Genomic DNA, 20,011 nt, shown 5'->3' on the forward strand with positions numbered 1-20,011 from the left:
AACTTTTGTCTTCATAATTGGAATATTTGTTATGACACATTCTGATTATGCTGACAGCACTCATCATAAAGACGTGCAGTCTTGCAGTATTGCTTTGGAATATACAGTGTAGGCTTCAAATACCCATGATAGGTTTTCAAAATAAATTAAATTTTATTTCTGTTCTTCTCCAAAATGTTACATCTATTCATGCTATTTTTAATAATATATTTTTTGTTTTGCTGTATACCAGTACACAACTTTTGCTGATAAAAATATTAGCATCTGTATTAGTATTGTATAGAACTCTAAAATACAGTTTAAGATAAGCAATGTCCCTAGAGACAATACAGTCAAAAGCATTTCTTTTTAAATTTACCTGTTTAATGTAAATCTTAAATAAAAAATAAAAGCAACATTCTTGCAGAGAGAATATTTTTAGTTTTGTATGTGATGCTCTCACTGAGTAAAGAATCCCTGCACTTTGATTAATCCACTTTTGTATGGAGTCAAATTAAATTTTATCCTTGTGCTAGTATTTAAATTAAAGCAAAACATCAATATTCAATGTATTCTTTATTTTCTCCAGCTTTATATGAAGCTCTGAGACTTTCTCTTTCCTCATTCTATTATTATTGAAGGCTTAAGTTAACACATTATAATAAAAACTGTTACAAGATGCATTTAGTTACGAGACACTTTGGAGGAATATCACACTTGCTCTCAACATTCCACCCTGGTGAAAGGTAACAAGAAGCTTGTCATTTAGAGGAAAAAACCCAAAACCAAACAGCACCTCTTGATTGATTTTAAGTGGCAAAAAAACAGTGACAAGAATAAAGGAAATAGGAGTCTAACTGGGAATAGAGGTAAGCCATTTGGGGGTTTGCAGAAAGGTAGCACATGGAAGAAGAAAGGACTCATTATGTTGCCCTTTCATGCCAAAATGCCAAGCTGCCCTTTCAGTAGCAGCTGGAGACTTCTAGCTACTGTAACCTAGTTTTTGTTGTGCAGTAAAATGTTCAATATTCCACAATTGGTTTATTTTCAGTGAGAATGTGTTAAAAGTGCTGTTGAATCACAAACTGCTGTTGATAAAATAGCAACTGGGAAGTGGGAGGCTAGGCAATAATAACCTTTCTTTTTGTATTCCTTCTCTTTGCTATCTTAAAAAACCCACAACAAACACAAATATAATTATGTGTAATTTTAGCAATATTATCTTGTTTTGACATCCATTTCCTCTTACTCACTTTTAAAATATGTTTTTAAAAGGTGGCTATATCAGAAGTTTTGCCTTTCTTCCAGAACCAGAGAATTAAAAGATAAAAAGAGATTTAAATGCACTCGAAAAGCTATAAAACACCTCAGGGTATACAATATTATTAGCTGAATGTGTTGAAAGCACTTTCTGCATTTGGTTGTCTTGCTTCATAAAGTGCCATAGAAAGCAAGTGCATTCAAGTAGTGCACAGCTTATATTTGCCTGCAGAACAGAGTGGAGTCAGAGGCAGAGGTGTGGGGTAGAAGAGAGGTTTTCCAGCCATTCCAGGATAGGTTTAAGAGGTTAGGGCAAATAAGCCCAGACAGGCAAAACAACAAATGATCACTAAGCTGCAGAGGAAATGAGCCCCAAATACTTGAGACTTGCCATTTCTCTGCTAACAAAAGATATTAGGAAACTCCGTGACAAGTTCTTTATCTCCTAAAGGTGGCTGGGGTAGTTAAGTAGCAAACACCTGCGGGGGAAGTCTGAAATGTCTGAAATTATGGCTGTGTTGATCACCCGTGTGGGCACCAACATAATTGCAAGGTGTTTTGTTGGTATTTCTCACCAGTTTGTTTATTCCAGAGAATGAGGTGATTACATCCAAAACTTGTTTCAGGCTGTCACTGAGGTCATGAAGTCAGGCTTGAAAAACTGAGAATGAAGCACCTTGTTTCATTCTCATTTCCCAGTGCATGGTACTGTCTGACTTACTGCACTGAAAAATTATTAATTTCCTTTGAGAATTACTACCTTTTTTAACAGTTTATAATGATTGTATGAAGGTTTCTGGTTTTCTCTTTTTTTTTCTATTGTTTAGAATTTTTTTAACAATTTTGCAGGCTATAAAAAGGCATTTGCCTAATGATACAAATCAGGAACTATAGTATAGAAAATCAAAGGAAATTTTGGTTTACTGCATTTATGAAATCACTTCATACAGCTTTTTCCTGTCTATAAAAATTGTATGAAACAACTTTTTGTTCTTTTCTTCCATGTCTTTCTGAAATAAAGCCTACCATACTTTAGTATGTGAAATAATGTCTCAGAAGCTATTAATCACATATATTTGATCAATATTAAAACGAATGTATATTTTTATATTTGATGCGTGTAATCATGTAATTTTTATTCCCCAATTTTGCTTTTTTTTAATGAGTCAATTAGCAGTTATGTTTGGGTAGTTTTTCAAGAGAGAACTTTGTGTGCTAAACAGTATATAACAGGATCCTAAATTCTACTTTTATAGGAGACCTCCTGAGACAGGAAAGGCGGTCACTAATTTTTAGACGTAGAATGAAGAAATCTTAAAATACTGCTGGAAAGGAGGCAACCAGGCAGTTAAAGAATGCCTGTCCATCTCACCTGTGACTACTTAAGGGTTCAGTGTCATAAAATGCAACATAAAATGCAACTGGGGGATAATTTATTTGTTATTTATTATTACTTTTAGCTGTATTAGCAGAGAGCTGATGTAAGGTCAATGCAAATACACAATTTAGCTTATGAACATGATAATTCTGATTTTATTCATAAGGCTACTTCTTAAAAGTCAGAAGGCAAACCTTATTTATGTTTATAATTACTGATAGATATTCTGCTTCTAGTGTGATGCACTGAAATTACACAAACACTAAAAAGTGTTCTTTTAGCCCACTGTTCCCATTATACACTGGCCATTCAAATAATGGATCACATTGTTCAGAGGTAGATTTAAATATGTACAACAAATCTATATAGATGTGATATATTTGCATGTTTCATTAGTTTCCTGTTTATACAAATGAAAAATCTTAATTAAAAAAAGAGCAAAATAGTACATGTCCAAATTCCAAAAATGTTTATAAGTCTGAACAAACATACAAGTTTATTTCTGTTTACTCCAGGGAAAAATGTGTTACCTGCTCGGGAGAAAATATTGTTTTCACTATGTTTATTTCCTAAAGCAATTTTGTAAAGTAATAAAAAGGATGAAAAACTTCCTCTGGTATGTCAACATGCTGGCTTCTCACATAATTCAGTTGATTTAACATTGTTAAAGGAGTTTCAGCAGTTCTTCTTCTCTGGTATCTGATTGCCAAGGAGCTTCTCTTTTTATAACTACTTTCTGCTTTAGCTGAAGTAAGTAATGTAACAGAAATGGTAGCTGTTTGTCCCTAAAAAGCAAGATCCTCTCCACCCAATCTCCCAGTATAATAAAGGGATATTAAAAAATGTCTTTAAGACTTGAAGGAAGTGAACTCATTCTCCTAACATAGGCAGTTACTTCTATCCCATTAACTATATAAAGACTGCAGATATCTCCAGAGGGTAATTCCATCTCCTTGAATTAAATACTTACCTCTCCCACTTCTGATAAGAAATGGCAAGAGGATACTTTAGCATAATAGCCTACAGGTTGGTAGAGTCACCCTGACACGAGAGACAGGAGCTCTCTGTGCTGCTCAGCCTGCAGGCCTGGTGCCATCTGCCTCCCTGCTGGCCAGAGGATCTCCGGGGGCAGCACAGGGCTGAGGCTGTGCTTCTCCTTCCAGAGGCTCTTCTCTCTGCTATCCGTAGAGCCACGTGTAAAATTCTTGCCAATGCTGCTGGCAGGAGACAGGGAGCTCATCCATACTGTCTGGTGGGATTTATCCAGCAGGAGTATTGCTTAAGTGCAGCAGATGAACACTTATTTCCTGCAGCCTGAGTATTGTATCTCCCATATCCTGGGTGGGTACTCTGGTATTACCTGCCATGACCAAACTGGACACTCCCTGTACTACCGTGTAGATTTTATTTTTGCAGATTTTTTTAACCCAACTAGTTCTCTGATTATATAAACAGTGCAGTCCCACAAACTTGTTTTAGCACAACTGAAAGGCTGGGTACATAGCGTGGATATACAAGCAGGATGAGGAAAGTCCACATAAATTTCTGAATTTCCATGAAAGAGAAAGATCAGCAGAAATAGGCTTCATGTAGATGTCTTCAACATAGCAGCTGGGGATTTTCTGTATTTGTAAATGTTATACTCAGATAAGCTTTCTTTACCCCTTTTCAGTTCTGTCTTCCTTTGCAATTCCCAGAAGTTTTAAAAACTAATGAGAATGTCTCTCAGGTTTTGAGAAAAAATTAAATTCCATGATTCTTGAAATTCTCTCACCTCATAAGAAGTGTTCTGCACCATTCTGGAGTGCTGAGACTTCTTAACTTGTGGCATAATTTGTGTGAAAGAAATAGCTTTGGGGAAATCAGATTGATGCAAAATGTTTTGGTCTGCATGAGCAATGGACTCATTCATTGCAGAATAAAGAGTGTAAATAAAAATATTTGTTGCTTTTCTTTTCCTCTTTGCTTTCCCATTCATTGTGGCTGCTGTTTTCTCTTCCTAGATGCAGATTTACCTGGGGAAAATTAAAGCCTTTTTATAGCATTATTATTGCATAGGGAAGATACAAGTTTTACTGGGTATATCTAAATATGTATTTGTTTAATATTTCTTCCGTGGAATAGCAGCTTACAGCAGCTGTGTAGATTTAGAAGAACTCTTAGACTCCATTGCTCTGCTTTACTATTTTGTTCAGCAAAGGAAAAAAGCCTTCTGTTCTCATATATGCATTATGAAAAGGATAAACTAAGGGTTCCCATTCATGGAGGAGGAGAGAGGTAATCAAAACATTGTAGAAGCAAAATGATTGGATAACCTAAATTCATTCTACAATGCAAAAAAAGAACATTAAGTTTAATCCTCAAAACCTTTAGTAAGGTGCATTTTATTGATAAATGTCCCCAGAATTGTGAATATCATTTTAATAAGGACCATTCACAAAGAAAGGTTCTGCCAAAGAGACAAAAAGACCTGACATTCAGATATCTCTTCTGTTTGAGATCCCATTAAATGTATTAATATGATTAGTCACTTCTATGAAGTGTTCTGAGCTGTTAACAGGAGTTTTCCTGAGATACTGCAGATATCTGCAAAGAAAACCATGAAGTTTTTTATTACAAGAGGAGTCATGGAAATGCAAGTGCAAATATGAAACAAATAATCTATGGAGCAAATAAAATATGAAACAAACAAATATGAAGGGCCTTTGCTTTATATTTGTTAAATTAAGTACAAGTGACCAATGACTACATCAATATTTGGGGCTTTCACCTGTACATATTTTTATGAGATGAAGATGTTACAGGGAATGAATATATTCTTTTTGCCACTTATTTTGTTCTATGCCAGGCAAAAAAAACCCCACAGGTGGCTTCTCAAGCTTGTATTTAAATAGTATGTGCATTCCATTTAAATGTTTTTTTCCTCATTTTGTAACTGTAGCAATGTTAATTTTAAAGGGTTTCCTTTTTTTACATCATAAATAGAGTGTTTCACAACAAGAAATATGTCCTTAGGCTGACATAACCCCTACAGAGTTGTGGAGCTAACATTCTTTTCCAGTTACTCTTTAAATAATGGATAAATCACAGTGTATGCATGTTTGATATCAGAATTATTTCCTTTTGCACCAGATTAACATAAATGGATCTTTTTACTGCTGTATAAACATAAACTATGTTTTAAAATATTATAGCAAGCTAAGTCCTAAGAGGCTGTTGACAAGCTGTTTTAAACAGATTATTTTTAAAGTTATGTGCTTAACGAGATAGTCAGTATACCTCTCCAGACTATTTAGCAATGTATGTCTGCACCTTAATTAAGCTAACTACTCTGGCTGCAGCACTATGGATATTAGCTCATTTATTTACCAAACAGTAACCATAAGCTGCATTTTCATCTCAAAAATATAATAAGCAGCAGTCAGGAAAACAGAGTATGCAATTTGAATTAAAAAAAAAAAAAAGTAGTCCCTGTTGTTCAAATAGCAACTAGAATTCTAGAACATCCAGGCTTGCAGATGGCTCTACCAGTAAATTAATTTTCCATTTACATAGCTGGATAAATTGTATGCCAAGCCTAGCTTAAAGCAATTATAGCTACCTGACCTCTATTTAGTCTTCTGATCCAAGACCTGCTTCCCTTTACCTTTGTAAGTTCATAGATCAAACCCAATCAAATCACAACTTGTTTGTTTTATGCTTATATTTTTTTAAAAACCGTAGAAACAGACTCATGGAAACTTCCTACTTACTCCTGGTTATAATACCACTTGATCTTTATAGAGGAACTTAGGAGGCAGTTTGCATCTTGACCAGGTCATCAGCAAATAGAGAAACCAACTTGCCTCATTCCTGGGCTGTGTAGCTGCACTGGCCATGTTGGGTTTATGTTGTCAAACTACAACTCTGAGGCATGATTCTTTTCCCTTTAGATTTGAATAGGCAACCCTTTAGCTCCAGAAATGCTACTCTTTCAGCTAAAAAAATGTCTTGCTTTTTTTTTTTTATTTTTAATGTTGACATCTTATATCCCATGAATTAGAAGATTAGAAAAGTTCATATTAATAAAGGGATTATTTTCAACAATAATCCTTTTCTCAGTCTTTCAATCTTTTTCTCAGTCTTTCATCGGCTTTTTACTAGCTCTTTCTATTCTTTGTCTCTGTGTTTACTCCTGTTATTTCATTAGTATTTTGTGTTAAGCACAAGGGAGTCTACCCATACAGTGTTGGCAGTACTAAGTAACTTCTTTTACATTTTCACATATGAATACTTTTATAATCAAAACTCACTAAATAGCCATATTTTCTGTAAGATGCATATTCTACTAGTCCACTGGAAAGAAAATTAAGTGTCAGTGTCATGGCTAAATGATTAACTCTTTAGTATCCCAAAACAGAGGAAATTAGTAACAATAGAATTTGTAACTAAGGGTGGACTTGGGAAGTATCCCTTGTCTACATAGAACCAGAAACATGATAGGATGAGATCTACTCAGCTGGCAAGAAGTAAGAGTGCAAATTGTTTTGACATATACTATTGATATATTGATATATACTATTGATATACTATTGATAACAGAGACGAGAAGAAAAGGGTGGGTTGACTCCATTTTGAAAAGAAAATTTGGCAGTCAGAGACAAGAAAGGAAAGGTATTATGCTCTTTTTAATCAGAATTTACTAAAAAGGCTGGTTGTAAGCAAATGATTGTCACCATTAGTAAGTGTGACAAAATCTTGAATAAAGTCAGATCATCTTAGAAACCAGAGAGGGTGTTAGGTATACATTAATGAGAATCCTTTTAGATATATGCATTCCAAATACATCCTCATTAAGTTACTTAAAACCTACAAGAGACTGAGCTTCTGTTCTAAATCCATTTGCTAAGTACAGGAAGTCTCTAGATAAAATAAATAGCAGTAAATTATAAGTTATAAATTTTGTATAGCACAGCAACCAGTGCATATGCTTTCAGAGTAAAAACTCTCTTCATATGTCTTCATTTCATTAATGTTTTTTTTCAGTTGTGGCCATCTTGAAACTAAATCTTTTGCAAATTGTAATGTGTATGTTAACATCCACCTAATTACTGCTAAGAGCAGTTAGTACTCATAGTGGAAGAGTAATTCTGCATTTGATGGAATTACTGCTTTCATACATCTTTGGGATTCTTCTCTTCCTGGGCTTTGAGCTGATGCTCTCACAGCAGTCTATGCTTTATGAATAGACATGATACTATTCAGATATTTAGTTGCTTTGTTCAGCTCTAATTTCTTAAAATAACACACCATTTATATATATGTTGCTATTATAAATGTTTTTATAATAGTGTCAAATTTATGCTGTTAATTCTCTCATTGTGGCAACATATAATAATGTAAACCACATACAATTTTACTTATTACGTAGCATCTGTTTTTGTTACAGCTTGACATATGCATTTCACTTGTAAATTATAGCTTTTACGTTCTACTTATAACATTGTCTTCGTCATTATACCTTTGTTGAAGAATTTGTTTCCTGATTTTCCTTTTAATTGTAGTGCTAGAGTAATTTTCTCAGCAAGTTGTTATGCATGCCTTTTTCTTTCAGGAAGGATAATGTCCATAATAGACAGCTAGAACTTCACTAAGTAATGAGGGAAGACACTGAGAAAAAGAATTAGTATTTTTTTAATTGATTCCACTAATTTAAGTGTCATAAGGCTGATTCTTCCTTCGATATTGCTTTTAATGTTGAAACTTAGAGAAATGTATAGATCTTGGTATCTTAGAAATCTGGGATACTATTATTTGTATTTATTACCTTATGACATTATAGAATCTTTGAATATCAGGTTGGAAGGGGACCTCAAGGATCATCTGATCCAGTCTTTCAGGGCAAATGCACAGTCTAGACAAGATGCCCAGATCCCCATTCAGGTGAATCTTAAAAGTATCCAAAGCTGGGGAAGCCACTGATTCCCTGGGGAGGTTATTCCAATGACTGATTGTTCCCGTTGTCAAAGATTTTCTTCCTGTGCTTAGTCAGAATCTCTACGGGAGTATCTTGTACTCATTACCCCTATGTTTTCCCTGTGACTCCTTGTAAAAAGGGAGTCTCCATCTTCTTTGATGGAGACTCATCATCATGCCTTTTAAATGCTGGAACATGGTAATAAGTTCTCCCCTTACCTCTCTATTTTCAAGGCTGAACAATCACAGTTCTTTTAGCCTTTTCTTATATGGCAGGCTTCCCAGTCCTCTGATTGTCTTTGTGACCTTTCTATGGACCCTCTCTAAATGATGTTTGAACTACAAGAAATACTGATAGAGCAAAAATCTATACTTTTGACTAAACAATCGCCTTTACTGCTGAAATGCAATTAGACTGGGAGTTACTGTTCTGAAATCTGTCCAAAATGTACACTAAAGAAAAAGTCATCTATAAATTTGCTTGTAACATCTTCAGTGCCTGTCTTAGCCATTCTTAATGCCAATAAATTAGAAGTTTATGAGAGATTGGAGAAAATCCCGTTGATCTTAACTATTATACCTCTTCCTATTTAAGGATTACAAGATTATATCCAAAGTAAGAAAAATATGCCATCTATTACTACTGTCAGTTTAACAATATTGTTAAAAATAAATGGCTGTTTAGCACACTTCTCAAAGAAGGAGAAAAAAAAAGAAAAAGTCTGAGCTTGAAAATTTATTCATTTGTGCAAAAACTTTTACCCTACTCTTTTTCTCCCTTGACATCTTCCACCACTTGGCCTACCTTTCATCCATGGTCCCACTGACGAGAAGCACTTTACACTTGTATTTGACTTCATTGATCAGTATTTAAGTATTCCTTTCCAGAAATACCAGAAGATACTTGACAAAAACCCATATTTGCTGAGATTTTTGCATATTATTTTATAATAAATTCTTAGTTTTGAGGTGAAATTGGAGATCAGTAGAAAGAACTGTATTCCTTAGAATGCAATGAAATTCAAGCCTTGTTAAGCTAATGGCTCAGCATCTTGCTAAGAGAAAGAAGGTTAAAGAGAGTCCAATCTTTCCTATTTATGGCAATATGGAAGCTTTATTGTAAAATAATTTCTCATTAAAAGTCAGCTCAGGGTGTAACTGAATACAGTACTAGAGTGAGTCTGATTAATCTGAATACAGAGTAGAGTGAGGCCTGTTCTGTATCAGGAGGGGGGGCGGGGTGTATTTTGTAATATATGAGGACGTTAATTTTAAATATATAAGCACTACAAAGTAATTTGATAGTGTTTGAACTGAAATTTAAAATGATTGGTTATACAGATGAATGAGGAGCTTCCAGCAGGAACAGGTACTGAAAAACCCAGGGGTTTATACCGATCTTACAGTGACATATCAAATTTCTTTTTCTTTTGTAATATAAAATTTAGCAATTTTGCTAATACCAAGTGAACCTATTATCATGTGAACCTAATTCTCAACAGCTATTTCATATTATGTCAAGCAAATTGTCTAAGTAATGTAATAACAAGTGATTTTTTAGCTTACAAGCAGTTTATCTGGTACTGTCAGCCAAATTGTCTCATAAATACTGCTGCTATTCTTGAGAGCTTCAAGAGAATAGAACTGTGTAGTTCTTTTAGACAGAAGAAGTGAGATGTGACATAATACAACAAAGACAAGGTGTTTCTATAAATTTATTTTTAATCCACTCAAACTAAAGTAAATGAATGGGTCGATTATGGAGTGGTGGAAGATATAATACCAGTAAAGAATTCAGAAAACCTCTTTAGCTTTGTTGCCTCAAGTATTTGTCTAGGCTACTGGCAACTGGCCAATTTAATGAATTTTGACAGCAGGAATTAATTTAAACTGGTATGCTGTGGTGTAAGTACTAAATGCATTTTAAAAATCACTGGCTGCATTTCTATTGGGTTCTGTCAAGACAGTTGTGTTGTGTTACGTGTAATTGTATATGATATGATGGTATAAAATTCTTCATTTCTTCTGTTATTTTACTACCCTTTTTTCACATTAAATTCTGGACTGTGAACTGCAAATGTTATTATCTGTACAAAATTGAGGAATTCCTAAACAATGCAAACTTTACAAACTGTGAACTCTTCATGAGAAAGGTCAGTAGCCCGCCTATAGACTGAGGGCAGAGGAACCAAATAGGTTTAGCTGCAGTCTTCAACAAACTGCTTTATTCTATTTCAGTCCAGTCAGAATGAAAAGACCAGGTTGGAAAGAGGGACCTAAAAGGAAAGGAGCCATTTGACTCAGAAAAGAAGCAGCTCAAAAAGCTGTGGATAGGACTTTTAGGGGGAAGGAATACAAGGACAGTAATCATATACAGAGCAAACCTCTGATGAAAATATAAGTTGTGTTGTGATGTATTTTTCTTCCAATACTTGGTAACAGTTCAAATGGAAGCTTTAGGTGGTAACCAAAGCTCCAGATGTCTAAATCCAAATCTTAAACTGAATTTGTAGGAGTTATGGTTTGCAGTTCACATCCCAAAGAAGGCTGAGGAGGGAGGAAGATGCCTCAGCTGTAACATATGTACTGTTGAAATCTCTTAAGAATTAGGTAGAGAAATTGCACAGGAAAGCTGACAGTGAAATGTGGAATGGGGGTGTGGAGAAGGTGATTGGTAACAAGCCAGGAAGACCTACAATAGCACCTACTGTGAATGAGGAAAACTTAGCTAAAAAGACATTTCATCTCACAGATTTTCTTCATAGGGAAATGATCCCTTCTCAGGCAACCATGCATTAAAATGCTGCCCAAAGGAGCTGAAGTTTCAAGCCTGATAACAGAGTGGATTAAAAATGAAATGGAAGCCTGGGAGGATGGAAAAGCTGTGAGATAAAGGATCATTCTTCCCATGAGGAAAAGATGTATTGGTTGGTCATGAGTGACTCACTCGTGTGTGTGATGAAAACTTTGGACTAGTGTCTAGATCTAATATTGTAGGAAGTCTTCTGTCTTCCAGGAGCTTAAATCTGAGGGACATTGCCAAAGCCATCTAGTCAAATGACAATTAGCTGGGACTGCTCATTCATGCAGGCATGACTGATTTCAGTGTCAGTCTAAGCACATAAAAAGTGACTGCAAGACTCTTGGAGGAAGGCTGAGGGGATGAGAACTGTTGTAACGTGCTATTCAGTTCTCCTGGTCAATCAGGAAAAATGTGTGTCATATGCAAAAGTAGACTACCAAAATAGATTCTGTCTTTGGCATAGTTCATAACATGAACTTGCAAGAAAATACAGGGTGAAATGGAACTGGCTTTGCCTGAAGAAAAGAATGTTTCAACTTAAGAAAAACTACACAAAGGGCAAGAAGTTTCTTCTTTGTTTCTGTGATGGATTACATGAGAAGCAATGGGATTAAACTGCAACTGGAACGAGTCTGGTTCAATATAAGGAGAACTTCCAGTGCTAAGTAGAGGTGAATTTTCTAATAGATTGACTTAGGAGGCATTAAGAGACTCATCATGGCAGGATTGTACAAATGAGTTCAACAGCTTTAATCGATTGGGTTGCTTTTCAGCCATACATTGCTGTTCTTTTGCATTATCATAGAATGAACAAATTCATATCAGTGCTTGCATTCAGAAATAGTAGGATAAGATAAACTGTGGATACTATTAAGGTTTTTCCCCTGCTCCTTTGTCATTCTGTGAAAAAGTCTGGAAGTAAATACTGTAAGTGTTAAGTTGTAATGAAATGGTAAGTGAAAACTAAAATTGAAGCTGGACTTATCTATGTTATTTAATTGCCTTGAAAAATCGAGAGGTAATGAAATCTGGTATTTAAAACCAGGAGAGACATATAGATCAATTTTTAATAGTTTAATTTAACAGTTTAAGGTTTCTGTTGGAAAAATGACATGGCTTCCTTACTCTGTAATAATAAGTAACACTAGCTTTTTTTTACTCTTAGTGTGATTGATACTGCAGTAATCATACTCCAGTGAGCAACTGCTATTATGATATAAGCCACAATTATCCAGTTGCATTTCATTAACTGAAGCAATGATTCCGGTGTCTACTTCTGGGTCAGGTTTTTTTCACATCTTTTCAATTCTTATTGTTCACAGTCCTTCTAATACATCTTCAGTACAGAGACATATGTTTCTTACTTTCAGATGGGACCATAATAGCTTCTTCAGGCACTGGATTTAATTTGTTTTCAGTGTCTCTAATATTTTGCATGTTGCTGTTGGTATTTTATTTATGGAGATTCACTGTTATAAAACTGTGTTTGTAACACATGTATCTTCTTTAAAGAGGCACAATAGCAATATTGTCATTAAGGTAGCATCCAGTTTTAGGAATGGCTGTTAAATATTGCAGAATTAAGTGACACCATTCATCTGTCAACTAAAAAACCCACACTTTAAAAAAAAGATAATTTTAATTTGATTAAAATTAATTGCAGTCCTATTATTGGAACATTACAGATGTTTGAAGAGTAGGTTTTGTGCTTTTGTCCTCTAGGGTCCCACTATACTTCCATGTAATAGGCACAAATCTGGTATTTCTTTCTGATATCCATCCATTACTATTGTGCTTGTAGTGTTCAATATATCACTGAATCCCTTTGAATGAGAAGGGAAAGGTTTGATAATATGCAGGTTTGTGATCACATTTCAGATGGCCATTTGTGCTTTGATAGTGATTTTGTGTGTCCTAAATTAATAATAGCTCTTAATATACAAATATTGTCTTTCAAAAGTTCAACACCTCTCTTAGGAATAATTTTTATTTGTCTGCTTCTGGTTTTGGAGGTTCATTCCTGACTTTAATTAGCCACATTTTGTTGTCCTCAAAAGTATTTATCAAATACCTGCATTTATCAGAACTCACCAAAACATGGAAGCTCTCTGCTTGTTTTATACAGCTGGCTAATACAAAGGCAGTAAGTAGAATTTAAAAGGAAGCTTGTAGAATTTAAAAGGAAGCTTGTAGAATTCTGCTTTCTAGATGAGACTTCAAGACTATCTCAGGCCTCCTTCCTCTACTTCTCTATAGGATTAAAATGAAACATTTTAGTTTTCATATGGATTCAGATGATCCATGAGAACTGTTATACTGTACCAGAATAAAGTTCTATCTAGTCCTGTGTCTGGTGATAACAAAAGAACAGTTATGTTTCCTTTTGTCTTTCCAGACATCTGCTACTTTCTTCAGACAGCTGACTAGGGACTTCCTCGATAATGTCTACTGTGTCCTGATTGTCTATAAACTACAAATATTTGCTCTCTTTTATTGTCATTTTCTGGCTCCCAAGAGAGATTTTATAACATTGATTATATAAGCTGAAACATATCATCTTGGTTCTCACTTTTGTTCTCATCTAGGAACCACGGTGAGGATGATTCAGCCTGCAGGTATCTATAGGAACATACTTGAAGGAAGAGGTCATGCTTGTGCTTATGCATTATTCAGTGTTGAATCAAGCCTCTCCTCTATGTAGCTGTTCCTATATTCTGGAGTTTTCCTTTTTTTTCCTTCAAGGAAATTGATGCTGAGTTCCTTCAGGCTGAGTGTGTTTGCAATCCAGTGTCTGGTCTTGAGAAAAATCCAACTAGGACATGAAAATGCTAGAAATTATGGAAGTAATCCCAATCTTTTATCCTTTGAACCATTCAGCTGGTAAAATGTGATCAGCACACAACACAGAATGGTGCCATCACTTGTAGGTCAAGAAGCAGATGTGAAATAAATACTTCCTATGCTCCCATATTTGGCAGAATATATTGACTGATCATTTTGCATAACTTAGTTTATATGGATTTTTAGTGTGAATTCTAAAATCTACTGCAGCTTCTAAAACCAGCACCAAGAATTGCTATATTCATTCTATAGGCAATTATACATATATTTGAATGCATTCAGCAATGTATGATGTATTTTGTGGGGGCTGCTGTGTGCTTCTTTCAAATCTCTGATTCTTTAAATGCACATATACTCTTGGGCTACAAAGCTTCACAATCTTACCACAACTTACCTGTCCTATTGAGTAAACAAAAGCCTAGCAAGGACAGGAAATAAGACTAGCCAAGTAGTAATTTCAAGTGTTATGTACTCTTTCTTATTCATTAACATAAGATTATCACAGCATGGATTCGTGTTTTCCTCCAAATTTTAATGATCTGGCTTCCTGTTTGGAGTCACTTAACATCCCAATGGCACAAACTATTGTTGCTTGTCTTCATCTCTGTGCATAAGATGAAGAGCTATGTAATGAATTTGCATTCTTAAGCTATTTTATTTTAATTACCTGTTCATGAATTTGAGTCAGCAGTTCTATAATGCAAGCAATTGATAGAGAAGGTTACAAAGTCTAAGTAGTTTGGGAAAATTCATTCAAATGGCTGCCATAAATTAAAATAATAAAAGGTTTTTTTTAAATTGGAAAATTACTTTAACCTGCAAAGTTATATGATATCTACAGACCGTAAAAAATAAGAGATCTAATCATATGTGAAAGTGTGGGAGTATCTTATTTACTGCCTAAATCAGCAAAATGCTGAGCAGGCACTGGTGCCAACTTGTTTCATATGTTGCCTTTCAGTCTTGGCTGTTCCCCTAGGTACTCCAAGGTCTCTGTTAGGATCTCTGTCCTAACAACTAACACCTACTCTATTATTCTTTCTTGTAGAAGATCAGATGTATTACCGGAATCTTAATTGTCTATTAATCATCTTTCCCCTTATGCCCTTAGAACATTCGGTCTAATTTACAGTATAGTTTATCATGAAATAGGATCAAAACAAGTGTGGTGCACATAAAATTTTCAAGCATCTGATTGCTTCTATTTAAATTTTTAAGGATTGGAGAAACCTGGAATCTCTTGATCTTATTACTCTTAAGAGTCCTTGGTGGTCATTGAAAGATACCTCATCCTCTCATGGGGACCCTGTGATTAAATTGGAATAGCAAATTTCATTAATATAAATAGGTAAGAAAGGTGAAAAAAAGAACCCTAAAAATTAGTAGTTTTCAAATTACACTTTAAAATCCTCATATGGAAACTGAAGATACTTTTTGCTGTGCTACTTGCCCCTATCAATATCAGTATAGAAACAGTATCTCTCAGAGGAGTGAACAATTCATTTCAGCTTTAACTGAATGTGAAAATTTAAAACCCAGCTTTTATGAGCTTAATTAGCTGCATTTCAGAGGGTAACAACAGCAGGCTCCAATTCATGCAAAAAGATAATAGTATGGAACAGTATTCTTCTGCAGTACTGCTTCTCTGGCACAAAGACCTTTAAACAATAAAATTTTAAAAGTCCCAAACATTTGCAATCACTATGCACACCTGAAGCCAAGGCCTGCTCATTTGTGTACCTGCTGAGAAGTGCTGTGTTCCGTGTTCTTGTTTGTTTCCTCTGCAGAGCAGGCACAGCCATCACTGTGAGAATATCCATCTATGGCTGCAACATCTAGTGCACAAAAATGATTGAATTTAGCCATGGGACATTTTTCATTATGTTCCACTTCATATCATCTCCCAGCCCAGTATTCTTCATGTCTAAGATGTCCTAACATCCTGCGAGATGAATTTTTGAAACATGCCTAGTAAAATGTATTTGTGCCATTAACAATTATGCTTTGAACCAACCTTCTTTGATAGCTTTGACTAAAATATATTCTTCCCATCCCTGAAAATTTTGAAAGCCAGAGCTCTGGATGGAGCTCTGAACAACCCGGTCGAGTGAAAGGGGTCCCTGACCATGGTAGGGAGTTGGAACTAGATGATCTTTAATGTTCCTTCCAGTCTAAACTGTTCTATGTTTCTATGATTCCATTATTGGTCTTGTATTATCACCACTTACCTATTTGCTTGTCAGATGCAAGATGCTGCAGAGACCACCTTTTTGACTCCTTCTTCCTACTTCCTTGAATTGATCATCAGTTCCCAAATTTCTTTCTCTATGGTGTTCTTAGATGTTTTTTTCCTAATTTGCATTCATGGAAATTGAATCAGAATAGAATATCATTGCTGAGAGATGCCTCAACACCTGGCTTTTTTGTGTTTGATGTAGAAATAGGTAATTCTTGCTGGCTTGAAATTAGCCTATATTGTCTTTGTCTTCAAACAGTTTATTTTCTAGCTTCTTCTTCTGTCTCCTTTTGTGCCATTCCTGATTTCTAATTGCTCTGTATAAACACATCTTTCTAAAGAATATTCTCAGAACATCTCTTTTTTTAGTGTAGGATCTGCTAGTGTGTTTTATTTAGAAATATTATATTCATATATATTTGCAGTGTAATGTACTGGTGTCCTCTGATGAAAACAAATTTAATTTAATTGCATCAGTTACATAGAGTTGTGTGCTATGATTGTCCTTAATAACATATATTATCACAATGAGCTCAGGAAAGTTATGGAAGACTGAAGCAACATTTCTCTTTTAGATAACAGTAAAGTAACAGAATATTTTCTTTTCTATTTTCATTTCTGGAAAATGTTTACTTTTAGATTTTGATTACCAAATATTTTAGATCAGGAAATTAAATTTACATTGTAACATGCAGGGAAGACCATATGCGTGCTGTCTAATTGTAGAACTTTTTTATTCTGTAATGTCCAATATTTATGCATGTGAATGATAAACATTTAGGTGTTCCTAAAACTAATAAACTTTTAGTTTCAGGTAGACTTGAACAACTATAATACAGTTTTCAAGTTTCTGTAAAATAATTTCAAAAAATGCATTTCAAGAAATCACCATGTTCCCTGAAAGATAAACATAGTTATTTTAATTAATCAGAATAACAGCAGTTAAAACAACCATGTAATATAGGTGCTTAGGTTGTACTTTAGAAAATGAGCTGGAAATTTTTGAATGAGAAAATGATGTTTAAAGTATGTATTTACATTTCAGAAGAACATTCACAGTACACAATGCACTTAATGTACTTTGTATCTGTTAAAAAATGTAATCTCTGTGTTTGAGGTTAAAAAAGTAATAAATTATTTAATATGTAACTTGCTACTAAGTAGATATTTTCAGTATTTTGTTTAGAAAGGTAACATTTATTTTTCTTAACATTGTTTTTTCAGAACTTAAAATTTTCAGTCTATTAGCTGTAGTCTTTTCTTAGATGAAAATACTTGGTTTGGACAAGGACTTTAATAGTTTCTACTAACACAAACATGTATTTCTCATGCTGGACTAATTAATGTTTGATTTAGGAATAAATCCCAGAAGTCTTCAAAATATTTTATCCAAAATATGGGGTTTATCTGCTTTTTATTTTAAAAAATCTCATAAGATAGTTGGTATCTTTTTTAGATTAATTTTATACAATTTCTTTGTCTACTGAATGTCCTTGCTTCTCTAATGCAACTCTGTCCCTGCTCCTCTTTAACACTGAAGAAAGCAGAAATCTGAGACTGATGCACATGCAAGAAGGAAGGGTAGAAATGCTCTTCTGGCACTTTTGATGCAGGATACATTTGAAAACCAACTGAAATTTCTTGCCAGCATGTTCTTGACAGTGGGAATTATCCTTTGACAGCAAAACTCTGGGATGTCAGTGACAGACTTGCTTAATATTTGCATGAGGAATTCAAAGAGCTTTCCACTGCAGCCTGGTTCTGAAGTCTGCAAAACACATTGCCACTCACATCTCTGCATGTAGTTGTTTGGGGACAATATTGTAAGCACTGGGGGAAACTCAGTGGTGATTCTTCTTTTCTTCTGAAAAGATGTTGAAGGTTGGCTGAAGAAATTTAATGTTAAACTGTGGTTTCAAAGCATTCCAGATTATTCAGATACATTCTACATAGGTACCTAGTTGACATTGTCTTTATTTACATATTTTTTTATTCTAGTTATTAAGTATCTGAATGAATGCAAATTTTAGATTTACTATGTTGTCAAAAGCTTTTAAAGCTTATGCTTAAAAAACAATATTTTTCTTCTAGCAATGGTAGGAATGGGCATATTGTACACATAATTCTCTTTGTATTGGATACTTGTGTCAGAAAGCTGGCAGTGTTTGTTCAGATGGAGTCCATGAACTGCAAGGCTAAACAGATGCTCCTCATGAATTAGGTGTCTCAGACTGGTTTGCTCTTTGCTTTTCACCTGGGGATATTGTTGAATGTTTTAAGAAAAAATTACTTGAACAACTATCAAAACTCATTTTGCATCCTTGATTTTGCACCTAGGATAAAAGGGTATAGTAAGGGATGTTTCCAAAGCTGTTCCAGCCCAGATCTTCATCATTTCTTAAGTAAAGGAACTTGCTTAGAGTTTCATGACTTTGGTGATTGGCAGTGAGTTGCTCTGAAATAATTTAATTAAGAGTTAAATATTCGAGTTTATTTTATATCTTCTAATAAGAAAAAAAAAAAAAAAAGAAGAAAAAGACACAGTGTTTCAGAATTTAGAAATAATTTTGCATGTATGCACCTCTCCTTGATTCTAAACAGCAGAATGAACCACAAAGTGACCACAGAAGTATCCCACTGTTCAAATGAGCTGCCAAAGGTTTCAGTTCCTTTACCGCAGGAGATTTTTTTTTTCTTTTTTGCAAGCATAATTTAGAAGGGAGGGTCTAATATATGTGTCAAAAATACAGGGTTTTTTTTTTTGTTTGTTTTGTTTTGCAGTCTAGTGACTGAGTATTAATCTATTTCTTTATTCATTTTTATAGATTAGAAAAATCAACAGGAATTTTCCTGTAAACCAGCAGGTAAGAAAAAGAACATTTGGAGTTTTTTTAATTTATAATTTTAATTCTCACTTGAACTATCTTTAATTGTGTGGTAGTTGTTCATTATTCTACCGGAAGAATTCTCAGTAGATTTTCTTTAGAGAGTATCTTGGTGGTTTTACTTTCTCAACTCAAAGGGAATTGGAGTTTCATCAAAGTAAGAACATAACTAATGTTTTTAAATTAACCTATTTGATGCAGGTATATACTTTTCTTTGGATTGTGTCTTACCAACTTTTCTATAAAAGGGGAATGATATCATTAGCCAGAATAAATAAATGTTCCAAAGTTCTAAAAATGTATGGTCTTTTTGTGTTTTGGGGTTTTTTTGCCTATTGACAAGTGAAGGCATGAAAAATTAATATTTGCACAACTATGTAAAGAAAGTATGAGTAAAAATCACCAGGGTGAAACTCAGTACACTATGAAGTTAATTATGTATATGTTGTGCATGACAATTATTAATAATATAATGACAATTTCCTTTTAAGAAATGTGTTAAGAGGAAACAAAGCAACCTGATTCATAAGAAGGGAAAAACTGCTTCCTTGTAGAGGAGAGAAATATGTGTAGGACTGAGCTGTAAACTCGACTTCAAGAGGACAGATTTGAGGGAGAAAAGTGCTTTCACCTCCCTTAGACCAAATCTTCAGTTAGCCACCATATTTCTCAGC

The 20,011-nt window shown here is 34.4% G+C and overlaps 1 protein-coding gene and 1 long non-coding RNA gene across 6 annotated transcripts in view; one reads left to right on the top strand and one right to left on the bottom strand.

Moving 5' to 3' along the window:
• Nucleotides 1-20,011, top strand: part of SNTG1 (syntrophin gamma 1) — a 318,906-nt gene that overhangs the window by 228,706 nt on the left and 70,189 nt on the right. For all 5 annotated transcript variants that reach the window (XM_088174809.1, XM_014881643.2, XM_088174814.1 and 2 more), the window contains one exon: nucleotides 19,278-19,316. In XM_088174809.1, the coding sequence (XP_088030935.1) occupies nucleotides 19,278-19,316 (39 nt within the window). The remainder of the gene's footprint in view (nucleotides 1-19,277; nucleotides 19,317-20,011) is intronic.
• The window catches only part of LOC148225436 (uncharacterized), a 39,971-nt gene continuing 24,960 nt past the window's right edge, over nucleotides 5,001-20,011 (bottom strand). Inside the window, exons 2-4 of the long non-coding RNA XR_015807316.1 lie at nucleotides 16,445-16,567; nucleotides 15,928-16,051; nucleotides 5,001-5,203 (exon numbers count right to left, since the gene is read on the bottom strand). This is a non-coding gene — a long non-coding RNA (uncharacterized LOC148225436). The remainder of the gene's footprint in view (nucleotides 5,204-15,927; nucleotides 16,052-16,444; nucleotides 16,568-20,011) is intronic.

The sequence above is a fragment of the Sturnus vulgaris genome, chromosome 1, assembly GCF_052056855.1.
Source record: "Sturnus vulgaris isolate bStuVul1 chromosome 1, bStuVul1.hap1, whole genome shotgun sequence".
Classification (NCBI taxonomy): domain Eukaryota; kingdom Metazoa; phylum Chordata; class Aves; order Passeriformes; family Sturnidae; genus Sturnus; species Sturnus vulgaris.